Genomic DNA, 24,648 nt, shown 5'->3' with positions numbered 1-24,648 from the left:
TGCACGCCTGCATGTGTTAGTGTGTGTTTGTGTGTCTGCACTGAAAAGAAAACAGATCTCACCCTCCCCTCTCCCGCTCTCCCCCCTTATGTCTCAGAGATTAGCCTTTGCTCAAACACCTCCTGTTCATCTAAGTAATTAAAACATTAGAATTACTGGATTATAAACTGATTTTCATTTAATCTAGAACTCAATGCTCCCATCATCTCGCCAAATGGGTCAAAAGGAAATATAATGGGCCTCTGTGATTTTTGACTCTGGGATCTGGAAGAGGCAAAGGATGCCAATATTGGCTATTAAAAGATGTGTATTTGTGTTTCCATGTGTGTTTGTGAAAGAGAGAGAGAGGGCAAAAAAAGACGTGGAGACCAAAGTGGCTTTGCCCTCATAGCCATCTGTCTTGGACCCACTAGACCCAGTTTACACTGGAAGGAGCCAAACTAGTTCAGTTTTTTATCTTTACTCCAATGCACAGTTATGCATGCTCACACAAAGGCCAACACAAACATTCCAAATTATCTTGTTCTTTTATGCTGAAATTTTAAAAATAGGTCTGAAGTACGGTCATTAAAATTAGAAAAAAAAACTGTTCTCATATTCAGAACATGCTATGTTTGATTTCAATTTAATGAATAGTTTTAAAACTAGTTACAATTTTATGGTTAAAGATGCTCTTTAATATGTATTTATCTGGTTAGGAGAAAAATTTACTGTGCTTGTAAGAGCACCAACACTTCTACAATTAATATTTATAACCAGAACCTATATTGTATTTGATTATGTTATATGATTGACTTTTATTATTTTTACATGAAAATATACATTATTTAATAGAAATCGAAATGTATTAGCTTGGTATTTAGCCCTCTTTTATCTGATGCTCCTAAAAAAAAACTGCATAACAATAATAATAAGGTGTTTGTTAGAGAGCATAAGTGAATCATCAAAATCATAATTAACAAGAATTCAAGCAGTTTTGTCAGGTTTAAACTTGTAGAGAAGCCTAAAGCACTTTTGGACATGAGTGCAATATTTATACATCTCTGCATCTATAAGGGATAGATTGAACAGTGATCAATCTATCCTTCAAGAAAAGACAGGAAATGTATAAAAAGCTGCAAACCTACCTATCAATCATGTAAACTAACAGGCTGGTCAATAAGGGTTTTAATCTAAGAAGCAGAGAGGCTCTGTAAAGTTCTTAAAGTTTTCAGCAGGTCCTCTGAACAAATTAAATGTGTACTCTTACTGTTACTTCTTTGGGGGAATCCCAGGGCAATTTAAGACATACTTGCTCCAGCGTGTCCTAGGACTTCCCCTTGGCCTCCTCTCATTGAGATGTCCCTGGAACACCATCCAAGATAGGTGTCCAGGTGGCATCTAACAAAGATGTCCAAGCCACCTTAGCTGACTTCTCTCAATGTGACACAGAAGCGGCTCTAGTTCCAGCCACTCCTGAAGGTCCGAGCTCCCTACCCTGTCCAAACGGAGGGAAAAGCCACTTCATTTCAGCTTCTTGTATTCAGGAAGTTGTTATTTTGCTCACGATCCAGTTTTGATGACTGTAGGTGAGGGTAGGAATGTGGACAGGCCAAGAAATGGAAAGATCTGTTTATTGGCTAATCTCTCTGTATGCTACAACAGACAAGTGCAGCATCTGCATCATAGTGTCAGCTGCTTGATCTGTCTTTTGCTCTACCACTTCATTCTCCCATCACATGTGAACAGGACCACAAGATACTTAAACATTAGAAGCAGGAACTCTCCTCCAACCAGAGGAAGGTGAGCCTGTGTTTATTTACGTCAAAAGCCATTGACTTGTATTTGGGGTTGCTGATTTTCATCCTGGTTGTTTCCCACTCCATGCAAACTGCCTTTCTTGGCAGGAGGTAGCCAGCAGAACCAATTCCATTCCAAAAACTAGTGTCAAAATCCACTGCTCCTCAAACCATACCCCGTCAGGTCGGAGAGGAAGTGGGGGCAAGTTTGTGCGACATTGGTGGGATATGAGGGCAAAAAAGAGCGGGGATCCAGGTGAAAAAAGGGTCCCCGCGTTCTTGCGCTTCTCGCTCTTCTAGCTGGTCCAACTTCACAAGTTGTTTTCCACAATGGTGGTCATACAAACAAAACAACCAGGTAAGAAAACAAACAGGAAATATACATAGTGTATAAAATGGATGTAGATTTGACCAATCAGAGGCCTCTTGTCTGCGGCACAGTCTGCGGTCACCTACAATTTGGGGAGGTGCGCAAGACTGTCTGCGGAAGGGACGTGGGGACATTTCAGTTCACTGCAACACAAGCGCAAACGACCTGGTTTCTGAGTATAAATCAGCCTTAAGAAGGCTTGATACGCACTTCCACTGCTGGGCCTCAGACAGGCACAACAGTAGAGACTACCCCTCACCAAAGGGGCAGGGATGCACTCATCTCATTCACCATGTGATAAACTCCAAAGCTAAATGGCTTAGCTGGGGGGAGACAAGCAGACCAATCACAACCCCATGTCTCCTTATGAGCCACTCCAGAGTAGAAAATTCCGGACTCTATTATCTAGGAGCTGGATGCCAGAGCCCATGTTCTATGTGGAGGTATACCTGACTATTTTGCTCAACCGCGTGCATTGTCAAGCACCTTCCGCCCAAGTGTAGTGGCATTTAATATCCCCAGAACCAGTTCAGGTGTCTGTGGATCAGGTCACCTCTACCTCTGACTGCTGCCCAATTTCATTTGGTACTGGTCCCTAATGGTTCACCCTGCAGGTGGTGTGCCCAATGGGGGATTGCCTAGCGTCTCCTGTTTGGGCTTTGCCCTGCTGGGTCTCATAGGGATTAACCTAACCATCAGATGCTTGCTGATGAATCCCCAACCCAGGCCTAGCTCCAGGATTCGGCAACATCACTGGTTTTGTTCTTGTTTGGACATCATGAAGGCTTTTGAACCACTTTTTTCTGACTTGTCACCCAGACCCTGTTTGTCTCAGGATACCCTACCTGGGACATTTAAACCCCTGAGAACATAGCTCTGGGATTATCCAAGTACAGACACCCATCTGCCATGTTAAGGGGATGTTAAGGTGGATGTTCAATTATAGGGTGAATAAAACCAATAGTTGAAATCATGCCATACATGTAAAACAACATGTGTGGCAGAAACTGGGATTGGGCATCAGTTCCAACAAGCCCTATTGTGGTGAAACATGGTGACAGCAGCATGATGCTGTTCAGTTGTTTCTCTGCAGCAAGGAAAGCTGGTCAAAGGTATTAAGAAGATGGCATAACCAAATACAAGGAAACCCTGTGAAACAAAATAATTAATTAATCAATTGCTTAATATTTATTCATAGAACAATTTTGGTTTTGTCAGGTTTCCCACAAAATGCTTTTCAGCAGGGGTTTCTATACATTTTCAAAGTTTGAACCCCAAGCATTATGAACTTTGGCTGAGAATTAAAAAAATAAGAACAAAGAAAAAAACGCTATCAAAATTTCTCGAGAGTGAGCTTAACGTCTGGCAGTGTCATAAGCATGTGATCGTATGAGTCTAGATGTGCTTGATGGTTTGTGTAACTAATATAAACTAATATAAAAAGTAGACTCACACAAATAGATTGAAAAAGGGAAAAAAGCTTTTCAACTCCATTATGTTAATGGAGAATCTGTTCAAAGATAATACAAGTGTAAACTGAGGGTCTTTTGGTTCATAGAAAAGTTGTTTTCCTCAGAGTTCAGATTTTACCTTTAGGCAACAGGAGATGGCCTGATATAGAATAATACCTTCTGAATCGTCTACCTTCAGCACTCATTCTCATAGGTGAACAGATTCCCCAACCTTCACTTTGTTTCTTTTTTTAAGTTTTCTTCCTCTTCTCTCACTTTGCCCCCCTCTGACTTTTCTTGGCAGTCAACATGAAGGTTTGCTTTGGGGATTCACAGCTGTGGTCCTCTCACCTTCGCTGTCTAAAATAATTTGGAGAACCAGCACGTGTTGGGCATGATGTCTCTGTGTGTACGTGCCATTTTGTGGGTTTACAGATTCGACATAAAGTTTTAAGGAGCAACCAAAGTTTATTTGTCGTTCTAATCTCTACAAATGATCTCTCAACATTTGCAAAACAGATTTAAACATAATCAGAATTTAAACATTACAGTCGAAACTGTCCATTTATCTTATATGATAATTTGACTACTGACGGGTTAAGTATACAATACAAATTATATGTTGGTATCAATCAGCAGGGGATATAACAGTGAGTCCTGTTTATCTAAGACTGATCTGCTAGAAGCAAGACATTAGGCAACTCTAAGAAACAAGAAAGTGTAATTGCTGGGCTAGATTGGAACATCCCCAGAACTGTTGTTTTGGAGGCTTTCCTTTTATCAAATAATAATGTCAGTCATTTAGGGAAAGAGGCTGGCCAAGACAAGCTGTCCCTGTGTGAAAATATCACTGCCTTGTTAAAGCATTAGTCAGTTGTTGATTACTTGTCTTGGAAAGCTGGGTTATATTTCATTCATTAATCCCATTTTCTCTAATTATTGCCTGAAACAGAGAATCAAGAAACAGAGATGTTATTTTTAAGGCTTTGGCTTCAGTAAACCAAGTAGCAAAGGCTAAAATCACAGCCTAAAAAATAAGACAATGATCCATGTTAGAAAAAAAACATCTCCATGATCCTCAAGTTTCTTAGGAAAACTTTCAGTTAACTAATAAACAAAAGTGGACATTTTCTGAAGGTGGGCGTCCCGCTACATCCAGTGTAAAATTAACAGCATATTAGGAAAAGGACATCATATATTACAGTCAAACATGGGGGAAGAAGTATGATGGTCAAGTGGTTCTGTGCTTCTTCAGGAGCTTGATAACAGGCAGTGACTAATTAAACCTCTGGCAGAAAATCCTGAAAGGGAATTTCTGCTCATCAGTTCATGACCTTAGGTTCACTTGAGTTGTGCTGCAGGACAGTGATCCAGAGTTCAACAGCAAGGCTACATCTGGACCTTTAAAAGGATTTAACGTATGAAAAGGTATTTTTGCAGTTGCATATTCAAATTCTTGTCCTAAAACAATAAGACACAATACTATATTATGTATCCTTAAACATTTAATATTTGCTCTCAAAATTTACAAAGCCCTGATAGTTGTTACTGCTAAGGATGGCACAACCAGTTAGTAGGTTTAAGGGGCAATTGCTTTCCACATAGGGCTTGATTGACTTAATAAGGGAGTAAAAACAGCAAATATTAAGTTACCTGGAGAAGTATTTTGTCCATACATGAAATCATCATGTTAAACCCTATTTTGTCATTATTTAGGTAATATTTGATACTGAACCTTTGACAAACTGAACAGTGTGATAAAGAATAAAAACAAAGTCTGTATGACTTTTATAAATATATTATATTATATTATCATTGATAAATTGATAATTTCATGATTAATTTGTCAGTGTCCATTCTGAATCAGCGTGTGTGGAAAAATGTCAGAGATTAACAACTTTGTATAAAGAGCCTTCATGCAGCTAAAGTTAATATGGAAGAATGTGAACATGCTGTCTTTTTTGGCATGATTTACGTCTCTGAGTGTGTTTTCTGTATGTGCTCTTTATGGTTTGTGTTCTTCAAAACAAGGGGTTCCAAGTTGACACAGTGACAGTTCTTCGTGGAGCAACAGAGGGGCCCTGCTCTCCAACAACAGAGGCTTTGTTGCGTTGCTCCTCTTGGCTTGTTCTAGACTTCCTTCTCCCTCTCTTTCTCTCATTTTTTTCCCCCTCTCCTTTTTTAGTGAGCCCATTTTCTTGTCTGAAGTCTTAATTTGGGGCGCTGGCCAGTGGAGAGAGGGAAGAGAAGGGGGACAGAGGGAGGAAAGAACAGGGGTGAGAGAGAGGAGGCGCAGAGTGGTGATTGCTGCAGACGGACGGCCCTTTGTTCCTTCTTTCCCAGGCTCCTCTCTTGAGCCTCTGAGGCTCCAATTGCGCTGAAGCCTTCCAGCGAGAGTGGCAGAGAGAGGGAAGAAAAAGAGGGCACAGTGATCTGTCCAGCTGGAGTCCTCCAATAAAAATGTACACGCAGATGCAAAAGGGAAAAAAGGCGAACGGGAGGAGACCAGAAAGAAGTACAGACAGAAATAAAAGTAGAAGATTAACAGTTAAAAAGGCTGAGGAGAAGCTGAGAGACAGTTAAAATTTGTACTTAGAGACTGCATGATGCACATATTGACCACTAGGTGTCTCCATCACTGGTCATAAGCAGGGTAGCCAGATTTAACACCTACTGCGCCAAAATAAAAAAAAAAAAAGAAAAAAAAAAAAAGAAAAAAACCTTTAGTATATATTTAGGAGAACATGGATATGTTTGTGTAAACATTATTTTAATTGGAATATTATTATATAGCAAAATACTAAATAAACTCTAAGCACAGAGGAATGCAAATATTTTCTGTCTGTTCCACAACAAACACCCATCCACACACACACACACACACACACACACACACACACACACACACACACACACACACACACACACACACACACACACACACACACACACCTGTCTGGTTTCATTATTCCAGTGGGGACTTTCCATTGACTTCCATTAATTTGCAGTTGAGTTCTAAATGTGACCCTTACCCTGAACCGAACCATGATGGTTTCATACCTAACCCTAATCTCAACCTAAACTCAATTCACACCTTAGTCCTAAACCTAAACACATGACTCCAAAACAGCATTTGTACCCATTGGGAACCACACATTGTCCCCACCAGAGCACTCAGTCAAATTTTAAAATGATGCCGTACAAACATTCTTTAAAAAAAAAATAATAAAAATAATAATAACTTTATGTCACATAAAAATGTTGTTATCATTCCATTTGAAAACAATAGTGTGAGAGAAATAGATTATTTCTCCATGTAATTTGTTGTTATTTCCTGTTCGGTCTTATATTTGACAATTTTATCATGTAAATGTCCAGGCTTTTTTCTGTTTCAGTATGACAAATAATTGCATCTGGGATATGCAATCAATGCTACATTTGATATTCAAAAGGAAAAATAGATAAAACTTCAGATAATGTTATATTCTTGGATTTGTGTTTTTTTCTAATTAGTTCTATGTATTGAAAAACAAACAAGGAAAAAATGTCATTCATGATTACATTTTTACAACTTTTTTGTGTAAATCCAAGTCCTCCATGGGTGCCTGGGCCTGCAGGGGGCTCTAAGCAGTAGCAAAATTTATCAATACTTCTAGTATTCCTAAACTAAAGGTCTTTCATAAGCTCTGGGTGATGTTTATCCAAAAATTTTGTGTTTTGGTTTTAAAATACTTCCTGCTTAAAAAGTTTAAACAAACTTGTCTAACTTGGAAAAAAAGGCCTTTAAATGCTAAACCCTCTTGAACTTAAGCGCATGATAAAGAGTGACCAGGGAGGGAGGTGGGAGGGTACCGAAGGACCTTGGGGAACGGTGTCAACGTTTTGTGTGCCGGAGCAGGGACAAACTTTGGGCAAACATTGGGAAAGGCTGGCAGAACTTTTGAGATAGTGGGCCGTTGATCTGAAGACTGAGGAGCTAAAGTCCGCTATCTCCTGTGTGATACGGCAGCCAAGGTCTTGCTGACACACAGAGCAAACATGGATACCTGAAGACAATGACCTTTGAACCCCTAGGTGGGAGAGACAGAGACAAACAGGAAGTGGTGAAAGTGACTCTGGTGACTTCCATCCTGCAGGCCAAGAATGAATCAAGTGGCATGATTGTAAAAACACGGGTCATTGAACATAAAAATCTCACTCACACATATCTTACATAGCACAGATGTGTAGTGTGTGTGTGTGTGTGTGTGTGTGTGTGTCTGTGTCTGTGCGATCGAGGAAGCGAGAAAGTGAGTCTTCAGATGTAGTGACAGATGGTATTTGATTACAGAGCAGACGGTTGGTGTTGTACAAAGATGCTGTCTCAGCCCAACCTAAGGAGCTCTAGCCTCCGGTTAAGGCGAGCGGAGGGAGGCGGGCGATGGAGGAGCGGGAAAAGGAACACAGGAGCGAAAGAGGGGGGTAAAAAAGAATAAAAGCGAGCAAGAAAGACACAAAAGAGGCAACTCCAAAAAATGAGCATCAAAGTAAAGAGGAGAGAAAAGCAAGTCAGGCGAGAACAAAGAAAGAAAAGGAACAGAGCGATGGGCATGTGTGCTGGAAAGTACAGAAGAGGTCATGATAAAAACAAAGAGTAAAATGACGCAGACTGAAGCATGTACTTTATAAATAGCCTTCTTGCATTTTTTCAAGCAACAAAACAAATATTGGGGCAAATCTTAAAAAAAAAAAATGCTTTTGAAAACTTTGAAACAATTACACCTGAAAAAGCTACTCCTGAGGGATCACTTATGTTTTTTTTTTATAGTAACTTTTTACTAAGTTGATAAACTTATCAAATCAAGACATATTTATTATCATGGAAATTTAAACAGATATAAACTTAAAAATATACAATAATTATCAATAGAGTGGCTCTCTAAAATCAGGTGATTCGGTAGTTTTTGTTTGATAATCATTATTTTATTTAAACCATATTTGTTAAAAAAAAAAAAAGAAAAGGTGCGTTCTTGGAAGTATTAACAATCACATCCTGATGGCATTTTCTCTACCATCAAAGAGGATGGAGGTCATAAAGGAAATGCATTGAAATGACCGATGCTGAAGAAATGAAGACACAACCTTAAAGATATCAGTATGATACAGCAATTCTCTGAGATCAGACTCTGATCAGGATCTGGGCCAGGCTACTTGTCAATCTGAAACCAATCCACACCCTTTAAAAAAAAAAAAAAAAGATATGCTCAACTAAGGCTCATGATAAACATGAGATTCGTGCTGCAAAATGTTTTAGAATGACCCGTTTCAAAGAAAAACACCTATTTCTGAAAAGCGAGGGGATTATTTCTGAGGTTTTATCCTCACAGGAATAAATTAAACCAAACATTATTTTCAACAAGTCGTCAGAACAGAGAAAGGCACCAAAATAATAAGATGTAAGTTTTCCAGATGCGTTGGGAACATGTATAGTCAGGCAGTCTTTTAGAAATAAATGACAAGGTGCAGCGAGTTTCAGGTAAAACTGTTTAGCAGCTTTCTAAAAAGGGAAGGATATTTAGGGAAGGAAGAGTCCAGGTACACTATTTGACAAAATATCGATTGCTATAAAAAGGAACAAAACATAAAAACATAGATAAATAAATAAATGAATAAACAAAGCATCTGTGGCCTAACTCTAATAATTATAAGTAAACAGGAGCACAATCACAGCCCGATATAACCTGTAATGATTTTCAATGTGCTGCTTCTCATGATCAAAATACCCATAAATAAGTCATTGGCAGTTTTTTCGGGAACTTAACAGAAACATAAAACTAATTCCAATAAATGGGATTTTTTTTTTGTTTAATTCTGCACACCACTGTGGAAATCTTTAAATTAAAAAGAAAAAAAAAGAAAAAATTGTATCACATATCATCGTAGTTTGAAGCAGGTCACAGCTAAAGGCAAACAGTTTCACCTTTTAAACCTGAAAGATACGTTTTCTGTCTCTGTTAGTCTGTTATCTTTACCCAAATTGTTTGGGGTGACAGTGTTAGGGTTCTTTTAAGTTAGTTTGCATTTTTTTATTGTTGATAATTAAGTTAATCACATTATTCATTATTATTATCATTCTGAGTTCATATTAGATCAACTCAGGACCAGTAAACACTTGTAGACTGGCTGCTTCTTTTGCTGTTAGGTTGTTAGAAAATTTTAAAAAAGTGATTTATTTTTAAAGAAAAATCCTGAATCTCTGATTTTGTCCACTTAAAACTCTTAAAAAGGATGATAGAGAACGTCTCATGTAGGATATTGTTTAATTAAACCTTAAATAATAGATTTTCAGGGTAAATCCGGCTGTTACAACACTGCAGACACTTTATGAAATAACGAACAAACCAGATGAAGTTGAACCTTTTCACTCTCATTTTTTATTTTTATTTTTTTTCATCATTGAGCACAAGCTTGCATATATACTGCACATACATTCAGTTCATAGAGGGTGAAGGCACAAAAGGCAATTTGACTACTGGTTCTTTGTCAGGGTGGGCCAACGCAACACAGGGGGGAAAAATAAAACATCTTTAGAGGAAAAATAAAAGCAATCTTTAAACTAGTTTCAAGCTTTCTAACTCCACCCTCTGCCTAGTCAAACCCTTTTTATCTTCCCAGTTTCATGTAGCTGCCTGATCTTTATTCAGCATTTCTGTCAATTTCATTTTTTTTCTATTTAATTCAAAAATAAAAAAGACTGACACCTTTTAAACCGTTTTTTTTTAAATGCAGCACAGCCCTCGCTGGTTGGAATACAACAAGAAAGCAACATAAAATAAATTAAGATAAATTAAACCAATAAATTATGCAAAATTTGCAAAGACAAATAGAGACCAGTAACAGGAAAAAGAAATACAGCAGCCATGTTATACGTTTATTTTACAACCTGTGTAGCTATTTCGACTGTATAAAAACATGGCTGTTCCAGTTGGAATCACTGCACTAACAATTTCATAGAAAAAGCATGAACGAAACATTATTTACATAAACATATTGCTAAGTTATACAAAGGCAGTATTTATCACTGTAAGTCCACATCATTAATATTTACAATAAAAGAGGAGCAGTGTCATAATAATAATAATAATAACAGTAGTAATAACGATAAAAAAAGGGATTTACCACAGACAGCATTGAAACAAAATCCTCTTTCAAACAGGTCAGAAAACAGATCAGAGGAAATTATCACTACACGCACACATAAACCCAAACACATGTTGCCAATGCTTAATGAGAATCATTTACATGTCAGGATGGTACTCCCAGGGTGGGGGAGGGCACACACAGTGTTGAGAATTGTGTCACTCAGTGGTTCACAGGTTCTCATAATCGGTCTGTTCTCTCACACAGACACTAACGCGTGTATATAACACATGTACGCAAGCAAACACACAGATAAGCACAAAGAAAATCCACAAACTTTTACCAAATAATAATTAAAAAAAAAAGATTTTTTTTTTTTTTTTACTTCTGTTTCTAGTCTCTTTTATCCAAGTGTGTATGTACATACTCTGTTTCGGTGACAGATCTAAAAGCAAGGTCCTGTCTATTTCCTGGATTCAGTCTAAGTCTATGTTGGCGACCACCTGTGCCGTCATCGCCCCACTGCTCAGTGAAAGCAAAACCGACGCTGGTGCAACTTCAAGGCTACTGCCGATGGGAGATGGACTCCTGTTAAAGACCTGGCAGGGGTGTGCGTGGGTGGGGGACTCAAGGGGGCCGGCTGTTTTTTGTTTTTTGGGGAGATTTATACCCCCGCCCCGCAGTCTTTTAATCACTCACTCTTCTCTAGCAGTCTTAGTGATCAGAGAAAAACAAAAAAAAGGAATCTGTACAGCTATTATTTTGTTTCATCCTTACATATGTACACCTGCTAAAACAATAGTTTATTATCTTGAAGTGCATTAAAAATGTAAATGTTTCTCAACAAGATATCCATTCAACACAAGTAGGGTAAAGAAATAAAAAAGAAAAACTGCCAAAAAACCTATCAAAACCAACAATTTCTCCTAATCTAAAATTTTCAAAGTATGTAGATTTGACAAAACCATTATTACCCTTATCAACCGCATTATCAAACTTTTCTTCTTTCAAAAACTGTTCATATTCTTATACTTTGCCAGGAACTGCAAAAACTGTACTTCAATATTTGTATCATGAATATGAAATGATAACTTAAAAGGAAAACATTTAGGTGCAGAAATATTTAGGTGCAGAGATGTTAATACATTAGGGAGGAGTTTCAGGAAGAGCAGGGTGGGGAGCGATAGTAATCTGTGTATCAGATAAAGGTGTTCTTTCCTTTCTCCCTTTTGTCTCTGATGCTTTAGAGCCCTTGGCTGGTGCTTTGAGACACAGGCATCCTTCAGTGCGAAAAGTGTTCGGGTCGCTTTCTCAGGGCTCCCAATCTTAAGAAGAAACACTGTCTAGGGAGGGGAAGGAGTAGGGACATAATGAAGGGAGTAGCTCTAAGTCTTTTGCTGCTGCCTTTTGTCAGTCGCTTTGTCTCGCTTAGACAAGTCAGCAGGTCAAGCAACCTGGTCCTTTTGATCTTTTGTGAAACAGAAAGACACCGAATAAGGCAATGACTCCAAGATGAGATCAACAGCTAGCTCGCACGCACTTTTGATCATTTTCAAGTCAACTTTTTTCTTCAGAAAGGGTGGATGAAAGCACACAGACATGCCCATACAGAAAAAAAAATTTATCAGCATTTAAAGAGTAAAGAAATCTAGTTTGATATTCACAGGTGGAATTCAGAGGAATGCCATTTAGCAATCAGGGCACCGTGGCTTTTAAACAATTACACTTAGGGTCTGAAAACAAAAAAGCCCCTTTCAGACAGTGGGGCAGAGTGGAAAACTCCAGATGTGCGCTGTTTGACACTCTGCTCCTTTGTCCATCTACCCCTGGGGTGAGTTGTCAACTCCAACTTTAGACTGTTGCTTTGTTGGAAAGTGCTGGATCACTTAAAGGCAGGTGAACATGGAAGAAAGATGCCACTGCCGCTTTTGTCCACATGTCAAAATTAATGAATGGCTCTGTTTTACTTTTTGAAATTTGTGTACATAAATATATACACATAATATCATATAAATACATATATATATGTAGGTTTAGATATAAAATTTGAGCATTATTTATCTTTATTTGCATGCTTCCATTGGTGTTTCCACAATTTATTATTGCTGTTTTTTTAACGTCTTTGAGAGTTGAAAGCTTCCTATTAATTGTCGTTATTTTTAGCCGCCTTCACAGATTATCTATCAAAATCTAATTTTGATTTGATCTAAATGTACAGTACTACCATTGAATAAAAAACAAAACAAAACAAAAAACACGTAAGTAAAATTTCAGTTATATGAAACCTAAATTTTGAATGTTTTTGAGTAATCCTGGGTTTGACTATATACTTTCAGACAAGAGCTTTTCAACCCTAGCCCTTAAAGGTATAGTGGAGGATTTTCGCAAATTTTTGAAAAGACCAGCCACTTAAAACTCCACTTAAAAAAAAAAAATGCACATGCTCAACCCTGCACCAATCCCGAGAGGGAATGCCTGTGCAAGAGAATGCACGAGCCCATTTCTCCTTGTTCACGCTCTGTTTAAAAGTTGCTGTTTGCACCGCTCATACAAGCTTAATTTCTAAAAGAAGATTTGCATTTTTTCCACTATGTCAGACTCAACACCAGTAACTGAAAATGGGGACGAGCACATAGGACGGCCTTATGTAATACATCACCAGAATGATTGACAATTAGGAGGACCACTTATTTTGATGATCTACCCAGAAAAAGAGCAACCTCCACTATACCTTTAAGGCACATTATCTTGAATTTTTCCATTTTTTGCTGATTAACAGGCTTCCCTAAACAGCGCTTATCTTAATGGGACGTGTTTTAGCAGAGGAAAAAAAAAACAGGACAGTCTTCTTCATGGAGCAGGGTTGAAAAATGCTGTAATTGATGTTAATAGTATTAGACAATTGGTCAAAGAGTTATGCTTGGTCTGTGTGTACAGTACAGATGTATGTGAGTCTGTGTGCTGCTTCAAGATGGATTTTAAATCTCTGAATGATCCTCACATATTCAAGTATCATCTGCATATAAGGTAACTTTGTCAGTTTTATTCATATAAGCATATCAGAATAAAACCCTAATAGTAAATAGCCTTCACATTATCAAAGTTGGTTAGTGAAAAAAGATGGAAAAGACATGCGGTGCGCTGTTCTAAACAAATAGAATAAGTAGTTTGCAGATATATGAACAATTGTGCACTTTGTGGTTGAGCTTCTGGATGTTTGTTAAAATAAAAATACAAATGCAATTTGTTTACTTTCTCTTTCTGTTCTCTTCTACATTTCTGAACTAAATATTACTGCAACCATTTCAGATGCAGTGTTGCAGATTTATTAACCAAGACCTTTTCTTAATGCAAAGTAAATTAAAAACCCTAAAATTATGGCCCTTATTAAGAAACTTATTTAGAAAAGAGGATGTGGGCAGTATGAAGGAGAAAATATTCAGGAATCTAAAAGCGCAGGAAATAATATCAATAATAATAATTTATTATTTTCTGCAACGGCATCAAGGGACAAACATATCTTGAGGTGCCAATCTTCAGCAAGCAGAAACGACAAATAATCATAAACAACAATAAGAATATTAATCAAAATAATATTGTACACCCAATAAACACAATCCCCTGCTTTTCAGGGAAAATACACTTCAAAAAGTTAACTCAATAGTCCTTTGAGACCAGTCCAAATCCTGCAGACCAGTGCTGAAAAGTAACACGAGTCCAGTTTTAGTCCATAACAACGCTAGGCCTCAATTTTGTGTGCATGTGTGTGTCCTCTTGGTGACATCTTATAAAGCAAAGTCTAACGGACGTCCATTTTGCATTAAGCAGGGAACAGGCGGCCCCCAAAATTTTAGGGGTAAAGTTTCTCAGTATACCTTGCCTGCACTTGTAGCATAAATGGAAAGCAACTCCACACACTCAGGTAGCATTGTTCATAAAATGGGCCAAACAGGTGAGGGTCTCACACAGTCCAAAACACCCAATAATAAAAGTCTTTCCACTTCAGAATGTTAGAAAAATGAAACATATAGTAACCATAATAATATATAAACAACAACACAATACCTAGATCATTTAGGAAGTGCCACAGAGGCTTTAGATTGGGAATGCTACTCCATAACTTTTATACATTCAAAAATAATAATAAGAGAACAGAAAAATCAAATAGTTAGTCGGAAAAAAAAAAAAAAATAGAACTAGGGGGAAATTATTTTAAAACTCAATTAAATCAAAGTCAACGAACAAAAGAAGCGCAAAGAGATGAGCAGAGTTGGTGTCGGAGGAAATTTACTCATGTAGAAGCTCTTGAAGACAGTTTGGGGACTTGAAGATCTCTGGGACCTCGCTGTCCAGTTTGCAGATGACCTTGTAGATGGCCTTTTTCCAAGATGGGTCCACATCTTTGCCGGCCACAATGGCATTGAAGAACTCCCGCAGTGTAATCTCGGCCACTTCCAGGAAGCGATCGGGGACCTTCAGGGACAAAAAGAGGAAGGAAACATCTGTATTTAGCCTTTAGAACAGTTCCAGCTGTGCTTTTTGTCATAAAGGAATACTTTTTGTAGCGTTTGAAACAGATTATCAATAGAATTAAGATCTGGACTTTGCCATTTATCAATGGAATTTAATTTATTCTAACTTTGGAATAGTAAAAGTATTGTAATCCTGCGGGAAGTTGAATTCTTCAAGTCTATTTTACCCTCTAATGTTTCACTGTTGTTTTTTTCCCAGATTGCCTTGCCTTTGCCTTGACTCATCCTTCCCTAAACTTTGACAAGCATCTTTATCTATGCCGAAGCGCAGCATTACATTTGATGCTCCAAGAATTAGCTTGTCTTACACATAGCATTATGCATGGCAGCCAAACAGGTACATGTCAGTCTAATGTGAACAGAGTACCCTCTTTCAAAAGGTTTCAACAACACTTTATATACCTTTATAATTGTCACCTTTTTATAAAGGACAGTTTTTTAAACACTTAAGTTTCTTGTTTTAAGATGTCAAAATGTTCAAAGTTACCCAACAGTCCAGAGTTATCACTTTTCAATGCTGGTGTATATTAAAAATCTTTCTCAAATGTAGAGTATGTTGATATTACCACTCTGGATATAAAACCATAAATCTCCTTTATGTACTTCCTTAAACTGCGACTGAGGTGGCGGCCTGAGAAAAAGTAACTTCTTATGTATTCTCAGGTTCATCACACTTCTCTTTCCCCACCCCCACTGCAGTAACATGGCACATGTGACATGTTTATGGTTTTCGCTGCAAACCTGTGACCAACCAAGAGAGCAGAGAGGACTTGAAGAGCGACAGAGAGGTGCTGGCGAAAGAGGAAGTACTAAATGCTCTGGGAACGGGGAGACACGCTGCCTCTTTAGTGTCCCTGACAGCAGTGCTCACCGACACCGCGGAGATGATTAGTCTGGCATAGATCTGTGACACCTTCCCCCAAGCCAACACTCTGTCACACACACACACTTATGCAGGCGTGAGCACACACACCAGCACACACACCTCCTTGTGCCAAGGAGATGACACATCCTGTATGGTGACACACACACTTTAGCTACCCTGGTGTATTTGGCTCTTTCCTCGACTTAGAGCTCAGGGCAATGCAGCCTTCAGGGGTCACCTGCTTGGATAGTGCTGACTCTCTCCCTGCCCGCCTCTCTTGATACACGCAGACACATATTGCACTCCCTGCCTCACACACACACGTATAGATACAGAAGCAGCTTGCCTAAACGCCTGACAATGCGCGCTCCTCTCCTAGTGTCCTGCAGATACTCATCAGGAGTGTCAGGACACAGCAAGGTTAGTGGACACACACGATGAACACACACATGCAGGCTTTTATTCACACCGTTAGACACACATGGGACAGCAGCCCCCCACTCCCTGGGTGATGAATGGCGTGCGGTGTGTATGTTTTTATGTGGAAGTGAAAAGGTGAGTCATGAATAAGGAGCTTGGATGCTATAACCCAATTCCCTAAATATTAAATCCCCCGTCCAGAGGAGTAGAAGAGGATATAATTCATTGTTTGGGCTGTTTGTCGCTTCTGAAATACTGGCACAATAACCCTGGCACGAGGGCAAGTTAATGCGTGTGCTACGGCAAGTTTGTGGGACTGCCTGTGCGTGCTTTTCCCCATAGACTCCGCTGACTGGCAAAAGGAGCACAGCGCCCTGGCCGCTGGATGCAGGCAGTGCTGCATTACTAAGAATATTCCTGCATGGAATTTCTCCTGACGTTTTGACTATAAAAGGACAGCAAAACGCTGACTGCAAGGAGAAAGCAATGTCAAGGAGAAAAGGGTATTGGTATTTCAGATCCTCTTGACTGCTAGAGGGGGAGGGAGAGATGGTGAGGGAAGGAGGGGCTGAGAAGAGTCTAAGGAGAGAGTGTGGAACAACAGAACAAGGGGAGTTATTCCTGTCCCACAAGCCTTTGTTTTGCCACTACATGTGAGGCGCATATGAGCGAATTGGCCCCTGACCACCAGTGAGCCCTAACTGTTTGCAGCACTCCCCTCGCCTACCAAAGTCTCCCCCCGTCTCCATTTTTCTCTCTAGGGTCAGCTGTTGGGCCTTTGTTCCACGGGCATTGTGGGGGATTATCCAGTGTGGCTGTTCATTTGCTCTGCTGTCCGATAAATGGGGCCAATCGCGTGGCTCACAATCCTTCATACATATTTCATAGGGCTTTTTAACAACTTCTCAGCAGAGCCCAAAATTAAAACACAGATGCAATAGAAGGAGAGGCAATAAATGGCAGAGAGTTTCTCTGATGATGGCAGCAATGCCTGGAAAAGGCAAACAAGGTGACAGAGGTGATGCTGCATTAACACAACGTTTTTTGTCACAAAGACTCTTTTCGAAAACATCTGTACAAGATAAAAAAAATTATTATTAACTAGAAAACATACTTTCCTGTCTCTCTCTATCTTATGAAATGACTCTTCGAATGAAATTAAAAATTTAAGTTTAAGAAATAAGGGAAAGTGCAAAGTGGCGCACGTCAAGCATTTTTTTTTTTTTATCTGAATGGTGTAAAATGCTTCAAACTAACAATCCTTTTTATATTTCAAAGATGTAAGTGTAAGTGTAGATACCAACCATGGCTAATTACAGCATTTCCATTAGGAAAATGAATGTGATATTTCCTTTACAGAAACATTGAGAAAAGTATTGGATTAAAACACTCATTAAACACAGATATAAGGACATGCGATCCAGACCTTACTAAGAAATATATATCTTTATCCTAATAATATAGCCTGAAACCAGGTGTCTTATAGTTTATTACCTCATGTACCTTTATATAAAAGAAAGAAACATAAGGATAAAGACTGATAAAAGAATCTGAAAAGGTGATAAATCTGTGCCTCCCTAACCCCTTGCATTGTTTTCCGTTTTGGATAAATACCAATCAAGAGGGACGGACCAAAGCAAGTCAGAAAAAAAAGAAAAGTGGGTTTGATAGCAATGAGGCAGTTAATCACTCCTTTACACAGTTTCCCCCTCGGCCCAACAACTCTCCCCCATTCTCTCCATCTTTCCCTCTCGTGACAGGTTGCTTTGAGACAGAGGGATAAGCTCTTTTTCAGAGAGAGGGAATCGGATTTCCTGCTTTTTGATGAGATAATAAAATATGACAGAGGACAAAGGGAGCCTGTGGATAGCTTGCTGGGAGCTATTCACTCCAGCAGCAGCAGCTCCCGTCTTAAGACTGCTTAGACAAACGTTTAAAAAGGTAGCCAGAGGCCCCAAAGCCTTCAAATTCAGGCTACTGTTACACACCAAGTGTAGAGATACACATGTCTGTGTGTCTGTGTTTCATTAAAGCCTGAGAAATCTCCTTTCTCCCTGTGACTCAGGGTTGGCTGTTTGTTTGACCAACGTGTTTCTCCCTTTTGCTTTTGGGAACTGTCAGGAGATGTATTGCACCTTCTATTTGCACAGTGTTAGCCAAACAAGACAAGACCCTGGAAGATAAGGCTGTGTGTGTGTGAGAGTACACAAGTGAGTGTGTATGCTAGCAAGCTGTTGCCTTGAAGGATGAAATGCATGGACACAACATAAGCCCTTTGCTACAACCAGGTTAATTCCTAACTCCAATCAAGCCTGGGAATACCAGCACTTTCCATCCTTTATATTCCTCTATTTGCATCAGTTTGGAATGTTGGAAGTTATTTAATATTCTTATCCAGTGTTTTTGTGTTGCCGGAAAATGTACAACTTCACACGAAAGCATACTTCAATAGGACTTTTGTATATTTATTGAGTTGAGCCCAAATTTTCTAAACCTCCAACATACTCAGGTACGTACAGGCTCATGTACCTCACGTATCTGTTCCAATCAATAATCTACAAAGGCCTTGATAAGCCCTTGGCCCACACTGTCACTTTAAGCAAACACAACCCATGTCCCCTCTCTTGGTACCCCTCACAATTCTTGTCCCCTGCCCCCCTTAGCACTGATAAGACTGTGCCATGGCTGAAGAGTCAAACCACCACAAAAACAAAGCAAGTGACAAGAGTGGTTCCTAAATTTAATTCATTCTTAATGGTTGTTTTTTCTTATCCCTAACAGCCTTGTGTGTTCCCATGGTATATTTCATCTCCTTAGGTCTATCTCTTGTAAGGTCTGTGCTTTGGAGACTGTTGGGACGGGAAAGGGGCCTCAAAGCTGAGCAAACATCAGCCACCCTCACTCCTCTGATAGCCTTGAGAACGCCGAGCCTTGAGGGGCTGTTGTCATGTATATATGTGTACATGGGTTTGTATCTAGATGACTACTTGGTGTGTTTATGTGTGCAGAATCATTGGCGTCACATGGTGGTCTTCTCAAGGTGCACCTCCAATGGGGAGTCAAGGACAGGACAGGGTCAAAGACACTGGAAATGTTCTTCTTTGAGCATGGACTTCCACCCACAAAAGGACGCATAAAAGTTATGCACATATTTGTCATCTGTTTCACAGAATTTTTTTTTGTGCCATTTATTTAAAGAATCTAAAACTTATGTTATAATGGAAAAGTTTGATGTATTGTAATAGGATTTTTTCTAAGTCACAACTACGTAGAGCTGAATTTTACTGTAATATCAGCCTCTTTTGGTTTAAGGCTCTACCAGCTTTGCACCGACAGTGACTGAAGTTGCTGTATTGGCCACATATTGTTTCTCTTTTATTCACCTTTTCTACACTATCAAGCACTGGTGAGGTGGCGTTTGTCTGTGAGCAAGGGATTCTTGAAGATAATAGTACTACAGGTGTGGTGGTTTTTCAATTGATTGTATATAGGCGTGCGCTCAGGAGCAGGATCTTGTTGCGTAGTCAACTTAGGTAAGTAACTTTCTGTTCCCTCTCGAAACAACATTACATGTTGATGCAAAATGCTAAAACACAAGGAAGTGCCTGCTTTCCTGTGAATGGGAAATGGAGCAATAAGGTCCACATAAGGTCCAATGACAATAAGTAATGATTCAATGTGTCGTAAATGCACATTCATTTCTCATGTTGCCATTCTTCTGGTGAGATTTCTATGTTTATATAGCAATCTTGGTTATATCTGGAGAGGGTCTTGTTAGGATTGATTTGGTCTGACTGGGCCTATTCTAATCCTTTCACTTCACAATGATGTGCCCTTTAGGTAGATATAACACATAAAATGCCAATAGAAAAAGCTGAAGATAATGATTTTATGAGAGAAAATGTGACAACTTGCTAGAAGTTTAAATTACAGCGTTCGACAGGTACAAATGAGCAGCAAACAGCTGAATGCTCAAAAAACCTCCATAAAAATTATTCCAACTCCAAAGCGTTGCAAGAAAAAAAAAACTGAGTGTGACACAAGATAGTGGGATAACAAAAGCAACCTTTTGACTTAGTGGTTTACTCCCAATAATGGCCTGATGCATCTTTTTTTTTAAACTTTTTTTGTATCTGCAGTATTTTTACTTCGCTTCACTCTGTTTTTTGTGATTGGATAATTTTGCTTTGACAGCGTTCTTATGTTATGGTAGTCACAGTTATCAATATCATTGAAATTTACATAGAGAAATATACAAAAAAAAAGAAAAAAAAAACACACAAATGAGAGATTCAGTCCTTTTTCAAATATCCAGAAAGTCATTGCTTGATATTATACCATGTTCCCAGCTGAGTGAAAACAATCTAAATGATGGAGGGGAGACGGGGGGTCACTGAGTGCTGGGCCTCTGGGGTCAGGAAGTCAACCAAGCTTTGAGAGAGCAAGAGCGCAGGCAGCAGGAAAAGAAAGGAGCGAGGGAGTCTGGAAGATAGGAACAGGACATCTGGAGAGGAGGAGAGCAGGGGGAGGGAGGAGGAGGAGGAAGAAGGAAGGGTGGGTTGGTTTGCAAACAACAAAAGATGGGAGGTAAGGAGCTGAACTGCAGGAGAGAGGTTGGAAGATGGATGGATGGATGGATGGATGGAGGGAGGGAGATTGATTGTGAGGGTAAGCGAAAGATGGAGATGGCAGGAGAAGAAAGGAAAAATAATAAACTGCAGATTGGATTGAAGGAAACTAAGTTTGGCATCAGCAGGGGGAGAAACAAGGGATCGAGGTGTGTATATGTGGGAGGGGGCGCCTTGACACATCTGCAGCTCTGATGCACGCCTTGGTCATTTTGGCATGCGTCCCTTTGCCACGCTTCATTAGTCTGACACACTCACGGACGGAGACCAAAATGGTCCAGAAATAATGACATAATCAGCAGCTGTGCCACAGAGAGCAGGCTGCCCCGCACAAGGTGACCAGGGACGGAAGGAGGAGGGGAAGACGGACGGAGGAAGATGAGGAGTTGGGTTAAAAAAATACAGTGCCGGCAATGCACTGTGAGATGTTTGTGTGGATGAGCGGGTGAAAAAAAAAAGAGTAAAAGAATCACATTGGATCATGTGCAAAGACAATTAAAGAAGAAAGCAGCTGTTAGGATTCATATTTTCTGTAAAACGAAGTTCAATCTAAAAACCTGGTTCCTTAGGACTCTGAAGTTAACTGGTTATTAGAAAAGACTCAAAGAAATGATAAAAAGTGATTTATAAGCAGACCAGCCTTTTAAACCTTCTACTTTGTATAAACTTAAACCAAAAGGGCAAACTTTAAACTGTAGCTGTTTTTATCATGGCTTTCCTGTATTGATTTCTTTGTGCCGAACGGATTAGGAGCAGACCCAAAAAGATGTTGGTGGGACTGGGATGTGAAATATCAACCCTTTATTTGTTTGATAAGTCAGTTAAGTGCAAGACTGTATGATCTTTTTTGTTTTTGAATGATAGATGCCTTTAATATGAGCAGTTTTTGCATGGATGCTTCCCTGTATGACAAAAGTTTCACGGAAATAAAATTTTGATGTGAAAAAATCTAAATAATCTTAGGCAGAAAGATTTTTAGATTTTAAACAAGACCAAAATGGTACCCAAATAATAATAAAACTTCTTTTTTTTCCTTTCTTTGCTTTTGGACACCAAATCTGCCACTGATTGTGATTTTATTTATTTATGTATTTTCTCATTTAGCTTATCATATCTTTCTAATCTTTACACCCTTTGTGTCCTTTAGCTGTATTAGACTGTGCAGGGGACCCAGTTTACAAGCATTTTCTAAATACTCTCAGATCCTTGAGGTTTGTTCAGACATGCAAGAAATGTTGATGCATTCTGTTATTTATATCTGCTTAACTTAGATTTAAATTGGAGGAAAATAAGAACAAGGGAGATGTAGTTATGAGGAGGCAGGAGGAGGTGAGAGGAGATATGTGTGTTTTGTTGTGGAGATAAACCCACTGGCAAGTCATACTGTATTTGCTTGTATTTTTGGCAGGTCTGAACCTAAATCTATACCGCCAGCTTTATTTTTTTTTGGTGTCTTTTTTTCTACTTCTTTCTTCTACCTTTTTGTCTCCAATAGCTCTTCAAAGAGAACCCTAAAGCCGTTCGGTGGAGGAGCCGCACCTGTGTGCGAGCACACATTTTGTAGGTACTTATATGTCTTTCAAGATGTTTGTATCTGTGTCTTTTGCTTTTGCATCTGAGCAAAACGCCTGTGACCTTTTCACCTCAAACTCCCTGAGGTCAAACCCCGGTCAAAGACGCTCGCTATGTTGAGAAAACCAAAGAAGGAGGCTAGGAAAGAAGCAGTAGAACAGCAGGAGGAGGAGGAGAATACAGACATTAGATTCTCTGGGTGGAGAACAAATGGAGCCCCGAGAGGGACGTGAAGAGGAGGAACAAGGGGAAAAAAGGGGGAAGGAGAGGTGAAGCACACAATGCTATGGGGCAAGGCGGTTGGACAGACAGCATCTGCTCTCAGCTCTCTGCGGCTCTGGGAAATGCTGGAGAGTGGGAGAGACAAGGAGAGCAGAAGGAAGGAGGGAGGATAAGTAGGAAGAAGGAGAGGGAGGACACAGGACAGAGGGAGTGATGCTGTTGAATGTTATTTTTTTTTTCACTTTATTTTTTAGGGTTTTGTTTTTAATTTGGGAAGGTCTGGGATTTATTTTGCATCTTCCAAGAATGGATGATTCAATTTGTGTCTTACTTTTGTTCCATCTTCCTTTTTTTCTTTGTATTTAACCTCAATTCCTTCTTTGTTTCAAATGTTATACCTTATGTTTCTTCCCTTCTTTCCCATATTTCACCCCTATTTCTACTAACCTGACAACAGCCAGATGCATGTCTCGCTCCGCCCAGCTCCACTCACATATGTGAGCGGAGCTAGGCGGAGTGAGACATGCATCTGGCTGTTGTCAGGTTATATTTCTACAGTACCTTCCTTAAATTTTTATTCTTTCTTTTTTCCTCCTCCCCTACTTTGTACTTTTAAGAAATGCTTAATGAAAAATGTTTAGGGACCTTGTAAATCGCAATAGAATGTATGTTTCAAATACAGTAATGACAGACAGAAGGATGAGAAAAGACAGAATGAGACAAAAGAAGTCTTTGCTGCAGGAGAAAGAACAGCTGATAAGAGAGGACACATGATCCCAATGCGCAGAAGAAGACTTTACCGCTTGTCATGGTGACTCCCTCTCGCATAGAGATCATATGGACTTCCTCTTTAAATGCCAAGATGTGTGTGTGTCCGCTGTGGGAGGAGCAGCAGCTGACAGAGAAAACTTGGCCTGGTCTGTCTTATAGAAATCTGAGAGTTTCCCAGAGACATCATACAGAGACCTCACCTCTCCTCTGTGTCTCTAACCCATTACCAGGTCACACACATTCCTGTTTTATGAAAGGCAACGCGTCTGTTGTCACCGAGTTGAGGGAGGTTCAAAGACAAGGACGGCAAAGAAAAGGACACTAAGTGAGAATTTTCACTTGAGTCCTTACATGAAAGCGCTGCTCGCTCAAAGTCAAGGCTTTGGGAGGCCGGGCGTGTTGTCAGAGGACTTTGATGACAAGTGACGGAGTGAATGAGAAGCAAAGAAGAAAGAGAAGAAGAGACGGACCAGGGGAGGAAGAGGGGGGTCACTAAGAAGAGAGGAAAGTAGAGCCGGGGTCTAGGTAATTAACGGCAAGCGCTTTAATTACTGCTGGTGTTCATTGTGCCAGAAGGAATGTGACAATTATGCCATTAAAACTTCCTAATGGAGGGGAAAAAAGTGAGGGAGGGAATAACAGAAGACATGCAAAGAAAAGGGAGGATGAAAGGAGGGAGGCAACAGAAGTAAGAGAGGAGGGATATGAAAGGGGGGGGTGAGAGGGGAAACAATCGCGACAAAAGAGAAGCTGGGAGGGAGATGGGGAGCGTATTAGGCCAGCACAGTGACAGAGCAGATTAGCATCAAACAAGAAAGGCCACAGACGTGTGTGAATGTGTATGTGTGTATGTTTGCGATCACAGAAACAGAGGACATATTCATTCCAAAGACGCCACCAAGGTGGATGGAACTTTGATG

General features: G+C 39.6%; 1 protein-coding gene across 2 annotated transcripts in view; it reads right to left on the bottom strand.

The window, feature by feature from the left end:
• Positions 1–13,408: 13,408 nt before the first annotated feature.
• Positions 13,409–24,648, bottom strand: part of prox1 (prospero homeobox 1) — a 29,605-nt gene continuing 18,365 nt past the window's right edge. Inside the window, exon 5 of one of the 2 annotated variants that reach the window (XM_015373065.1) lies at positions 13,409–15,191. In XM_015373065.1, coding sequence (XP_015228551.1) covers positions 15,006–15,191 — 186 coding nt within the window. In that variant the 3' untranslated portion in view covers positions 13,409–15,005. The remainder of the gene's footprint in view (positions 15,192–24,648) is intronic. The other variant, XM_015373074.1, reaches the window with a different exon arrangement.

This window comes from Cyprinodon variegatus, unplaced genomic scaffold, assembly GCF_000732505.1.
Source record: "Cyprinodon variegatus isolate N-32 unplaced genomic scaffold, C_variegatus-1.0 Scaffold4, whole genome shotgun sequence".
In the NCBI taxonomy this organism is placed as follows: Eukaryota; Metazoa; Chordata; class Actinopteri; order Cyprinodontiformes; family Cyprinodontidae; genus Cyprinodon; species Cyprinodon variegatus.
This window is presented reverse-complemented; position numbering and strand designations above follow the sequence as displayed.